The sequence below is a fragment of the Tachypleus tridentatus genome, chromosome 1 (genome assembly GCF_004210375.1).
Source record: "Tachypleus tridentatus isolate NWPU-2018 chromosome 1, ASM421037v1, whole genome shotgun sequence".
Classification (NCBI taxonomy): domain Eukaryota; kingdom Metazoa; phylum Arthropoda; class Merostomata; order Xiphosura; family Limulidae; genus Tachypleus; species Tachypleus tridentatus.
This window is the reverse complement of record NC_134825.1, coordinates 186,613,599-186,619,774: the sequence shown is the minus strand read 5'-3', so window position 1 is coordinate 186,619,774 and position 6,176 is coordinate 186,613,599. Positions and strand designations below refer to the sequence as shown.

The window sequence follows — 6,176 nt, the reverse complement described above, 5'->3', positions numbered from 1 at the left end:
TGTGATTGAATTAAGCGAGAGATGAGAAAACTATGATTGACACTACCGAACCTACTCTTTGTTTTCGCCATGAAGACACTTACATCTGATATTAGGCGAAGGTTTACAGAAGTGCTCAGCATCGTTCGTTCTACGACAAACGTAATCCACAATATTAAACAGATCTGAATTTCTCTTTATGAACATTACTTGTTGTGATGTGATCATTGTTTGGTTGCATCGCAAAGCGGATTTCCACCCTTACCCCCTCGTTACATCTTTAAGTTATAACACGTGATTATAGGCTTTCTGTACATCAAGTCGGGGGGTGAGTAGTGGAGTGTGGTCATCTGATGTTTATATTGTGCCCGAGGGAAACAAATCATATCTTAAACGATAAACCACCACGTTAGTTACAGTACCTTGATGTAATCAGATACCCAGTGTTAAACAATTTGGATAACATATTCTGTATATTTGGTGTTAACTTTAGTACGTTTTTATACTGTGTGAATCCCAGTATTTTATGAATTCCATGTGATGAAAAAGTGATTTAGATTCACCGATCAAACAAACTTTCAATTAACGTTAGCTGAGTTAACGTTAGCTCAGTCAGCTCATGTCGTTTGTTGTTGTTTAAAAGTCTCAACTGTGACCATATGGACCAAAGTGTCTACTTGACGTTTCTCTTTAACTTATAATTTGTTGCAAACCAAAGAAAAACACCTGCTTCTGGTATAATACTGTTTATGTTAATGAACTTGTTGCTAATCTTATGTGGGAATCTCGTGTCTATAAAATGAAAATATATTATCTTCCCTCAAACCCACTCAGAGTGTGAGTACTTTTGATATGAGAAATGTATCAGTTTTTTAATCAAAAAATAGTTTTGAAATACATACCATATCATACGAATTATTATTATTATTATTATTATTATTTGCTTAAAACAGTTCCATAAATGTTGTTAATAAACTATTAAATAATAATTATTTTGTGTTTCTTTTCACTTTTGCCTTAAAGGAAACATCTTAAAGTTCACTATGCTTACTTTTGACGTTCGTAATATCGCCACTAGATGGAGATCAAGGGATGGTTTGTTTGTTTTGGAATTTCGCACAAAGCTACTCGAGGGCTATCTGTGCTAGCCGTCCCTAATTTAGCAGTGTAAGACTAGAGGGAAGGCAGCTAGTCAGCACCACCCACCGCCAACTCTTGGGCTACTCTTTTACCAACGAAAAGTGGGATTGACCGTCGCATTATAACGCCCCCACGGCTGGGAGGGCGAGCATATTTGGCACGACTCGGGCGCGAACCCGCGACCCTCAGATTACGCAGCGCACGCCTTAACGCGCTAGGCCATGCCAGGCCCTCAAGGGATGGACATTGAGCATACGAGACTTAGTCGCTTTGTTTTATTCACACTAGCTACTACAGGATTCGCTATTCTTCTTGAAGTCTCAAAGATTTAGCTCATGTCATGGGAAAAAACCTATTAAATGTTTGATATATTTCTACTTTCTTCATGCATAAAAGATTGGTAACCTAAATAATTTTTATTTTCAAAAACAAATGCGAAAAAATTCATATATTTCTAAAATTCTTGGGTATTTCTCAGTTACAATATTTCAGATAATTTAAAATTAGTTTAATCATCAAGTTTATCACAATAAAATCAACAAGATATAGAAAAACACTTAGAAATAATATAATATATGTAATATCTTAATGAGTTACTATCACACGTGGCTTCAGGGTCTCATGAAGTACAGTTTACGTATGTTATGTTAAAACAGTTTTGGATCGTTATTATTCAGTAGTCTGTTTTGTCATGTCTAGTCATGTTGTTTTTGGTGACTGAATCCTGACAATAGTCCTACAATGTATATTCTATTGCAAAGAGATACTAACGTAGAATTGTCGTGTCTAAGCCACACCACTCCTCCATACAGGCTTTCCATATTCCATTTAGTACAGGAAGGCACCAATACCCCAGCGCCCATTTCAACAGATAAATTGCTTGTTTTAACTTTCACGCAAAGCTACACGAGGGCTGTCTGCGCTAGCTGTCCCTAACTTACCAGTGTAAGGCTAGAGGGAAGGCATCTATCATCACCACTACCAACTCTTGGACTACTCTTTTGCCAACCAATAGTGGGATTGACCATCCCATTATAATGCCTCTACAGCTGAAAGGGCGAGCATGTTTGGCGCGACGGGGATGCGAACCCGCGACCCTCAGATTACGAGTCGAATGCCCTAATCATGCTGGGTGAGCAGTTAAATTCATAGACAATAAGTCTGGCAACTCGAGTGATATATCTTCGTATGCAATGCCATGAATATTCATTATTTCAGAAAAACAAACAAACCGTTTACTAGACTCCTTACACAATTAGACAGCTTTATACCATTCACGTACAAAAGAAAGCTTGCTCATTAAACAGAGCTGATAATTTATTTTCCATCTACTTTGACTTAACCCTGAAATTACTAATACCTTTCTAACTAAGACTCTCACGAATCTACTCAAACCACCAACAGTACTCAAACGTATTATATAATATTGTCTTTCATACACTGGTAAAAACTTAATTTTAAAAAGAATCAACTGAAAGTTCAGTTGATCGTCAGCTATTGTAACTTGATCTCAGAATATCTGTTTCATTTTTCAGGTGAGTAATATCTGTGGCAGGCGAACGGATATGTCGTGGAAGCAACCTGTGCTAATATGACTCATGTCGCCTCTTTGATTTTGTTGTTTACTGTTGTGTAAACAGGTTTTCACACTAATTTTTGCGTTCATGAATTCTCACTTTTTATAAGACACCACATTCTGCTCAACACGGCTGGAATAAGACTTGTTGCAAATCTCTTTCTGCATAGTCTTGGTATCCCAAGTTGATACATATGTTCTTGTTTTCCAGTGCCATTAAACACAGGAAATATACTTGTTTTGCTAATTCTAAATTTCTGATCTCACTGTTTCATGTCCTTCCAAAAAGCGATTACGTTTTGGTGACATCACACAACCTAAAATACCAATGTCAAAATGTAGTTCTTATACTGTCTCACCACTACCTTATATGGTTGTCACATGACTTGTTAATTTACATATTCAAAACTGTTTTACTATAACGTACTTAATTTTCTGTACAACCAACTTATTAGCATACATACATGGTTCATACTATTGGCTACATTGTCCATAGTGCTTGATGTGTCGTCGTGAGAAGTAGCATTTATGAACTATGAATAAATTAAAGAACAAGTGTGTATGTGTGTGTGTTTTTCTTATAACAAAGCCACATCGGACTATCTGCTGTGCCCACCGAGGGGAATCAAACCCCTGATTTTAGCGTTGTAAATCCGAAGACTTACCGCTGTCCCAGAGGGGGACTAAAGAAACGAAGGTTTAATATATTGATCGTTTAAATGATGTCTTGTGATTCATAGACAATTAATTTAAATCAGATTACACCATTAAACAACTGAATCAGAGGATAAGATAAAAATACAGATTACAGCAACAAAAACATGGATTACACCATTAAAAAACTGAATTAAAGGCCAAGATAACACATTACAGCACATTAAAAAACTGAATCAGAGGATAAGATAAAAATACAGATTACAGCAACAAAAGCAAGGATTACATCATTAAAAAACTGAATTAGAAGATAAAATAGAAACACAGATTACAGCAACAAAAACATGGATTACACCATCAAAAACAGAATTAGAGGCTAAGATAAAAACATAATTACATCAACAAAAACATGGATTACACCTATATAAGTACTACTGACGAAACAAAAACATTAAGACAATACAAAGTTTATTAAAACTTAACTCATATTGACAAAAAATTGAATTAAAAGCGAATTCAAAAACATAGAAAACAGATCAAAGCTGAATTCAAGGAGAAATCAAAAACATAGAAAACTCAGATCAAAGCTGAATTCAAGGAGGAATCAAAAACATAGAAAACTCAGATCAAAGCTGAATTCAAGGCGAAATCAAAAACATAAAAAAACTCAGATCAAAGCTGAATTAAAGGAGAACTCAAAAACATAGAAAACTCAGATCAAAGCTGAATTAAAGGAGAAATCAAAAACATAGAAAACTCAGATCAAAGCTGAATTAAAGGAGAAATCAAAAACATAGAAAACTCAGATCAAAGCTGAATTAAAGGAGAAATCCTACAAAAAATTCCAATAAAAGAAAAGGAAAAAAATCTATTACATCAACATAAAGTCGAATTAAAGAAGAAATAAAAAGCAAAGATTAATTTTAGATACGCGTTCCATTCGAAGAGAAAAACAACAACAGATATTACACCAGGTAACTTTGAATTTAAACATAAAACACAAATATAAATCATATCACCAACAAAACAAAAATTGGTTTCAAAACGCTTTACAGATCCGAGATCCAGTCACACATACACATAAGTAAACATCCAAATGGAACGTTTTAGTTTGAAGTCTTAACAGTAATAGCAAACGGAGAGAAACAAAACAAATGAATCCATCTTTTGAAGTCCGAAGTTCTATTATAAATGGACACTGATTTGTGGCAAATGAGTAACCGGACAACATATTGACATTATCGAAATAACATTTTATTGAAACTGTTCAATCGTATTTATGTTCAGGTTGATGAACAAGCACAACACAAAAATTTAAAAAAATCGATGACACCAGGCCTGGTTTATTCCAGTAATAGACGATGGGCATAACCTGTTACCTCTGTAATGGTAAAATAATAATAATTAATAGTAGACGGTGGACATAGCCTGTTACCTCTGTAACAGCAAAATAATAATAACTAACTAATACTAAACGATGGGTATAGCCTGTTTAGTTCTGCAATAGTAAAATAATAATAACTATTATTTGACAAGTGTATGTGAACTTCAGGGTGCCTGCAATACACAAGTACAAAATATTGACCATTACAGTGGTACCTCGGTTCTCATCCGTTCCAGAAGGCTGTTCGAAAACCGAATCAATATTTCCCATAAGAAATACTGTAAATTAAAGTAATCCGTTACAGACCTACAGAAATTACGCATTATGAAGCATTTTAAGTAAAAATATTGCTTATTTATACCTGTACAGATTACAGCAACAAAAACATGGATTATATCATTAAAAAACTATACATGACAACCACAAAAACTATAAACACAATAAAAAACAATAAATGAAAACTTAACTGCACTTTGCCTGTCCTGAGGAGAACTGATGGTGTAAGTGAAAGGTGGTGAGGAACGTGGAGAGTAGGAGGGTTATTACTGTTTGGAAGGGGAGTCACCTTCCATAAAAACATCAGGTAACTCTCCTTCTGGGGTTCTTTCTCTTTTCTGTCTCTTTGCACCGCTACAACCTGCTTGAGACTCACTGGACCTATTTCTCACTAAAAACTTGTCTAATGAGGTTTGTTTCTGCCCGCATTTTAAAATGTTTCTGAAGTAAGACAAGACATTGTTATTGAAAAGGTTTATGTTTCGGTTTGCTACAACTTTGTCAGGGTGACAAAACTTTGTAACTCTCCCCATTTTCCATACATTCTGTTGCTGCTCCTTCTGAAGGTCTTGGAGTTCTTCTGTGGTGAGCTCAGTGTTGTGGTCTTCTACCAACTTCTCCTCATCATCACCACTCACATTCAAGCCCATACACTTGTCTAGTGAGACAATATCCTCGACAGCAGGCTCAGCTCTAAGCTTTCAAAGTTTCTATCTGCTATTGAGTCTGGCCAAAATTTCTTCCAGGCTGAATTCATGGTCTTCAAAGACACTTCCCTCCAGGCTTTGTCTATGATCCTCAAGTAATGGAGGATATTAAAGTGATTTTTCCAGAACTTTCTAAGGGTGAACTCTGTGTCAGAGGTTACTTTAAAGCACCTTTGAAACAGTGCTTTGGTGTAGAGTTTCTTAAAGTTCGATATGACCTGCTGGTCCATGGGCTAAATGAGAAGAGTCGTGTCAGGGGGCAAGAGCTTCACCATAATGAAACTGTACTCCTCCACCAACCCGTCCTCCAAGCCTGGTGGGTGAGCAGGTGCATTGTCCATCACAAGAAGGGCCTTGAGTGGCAACTGATTTCCCGTGAGGTAATTCTTTACACTTGGGACAAACACTTCATGGACTAACTCCATAAAAAATTGCCTGGTAACCCAAGCTTTACTATTAG

General features: G+C 35.9%; 1 protein-coding gene across 4 annotated transcripts in view; it reads right to left on the bottom strand.

Annotated features, from left to right (window-relative positions):
* The window catches only part of LOC143232180 (uncharacterized), a 28,440-nt gene that overhangs the window by 13,157 nt on the left and 9,107 nt on the right, over positions 1-6,176 (bottom strand). The window contains exon 7 of one of the 4 annotated variants that reach the window (XM_076467313.1): positions 4,582-4,730. The exons of the other annotated variants lie outside the window; for them this stretch is intronic. Within the exon in view, the coding sequence (XP_076323428.1) occupies positions 4,725-4,730 (6 nt within the window). The 3' untranslated portion in view covers positions 4,582-4,724. Of the gene's footprint in view, positions 1-4,581; positions 4,731-6,176 lie in introns of those variants that run through there. 4 annotated transcript variants of the gene reach the window in all.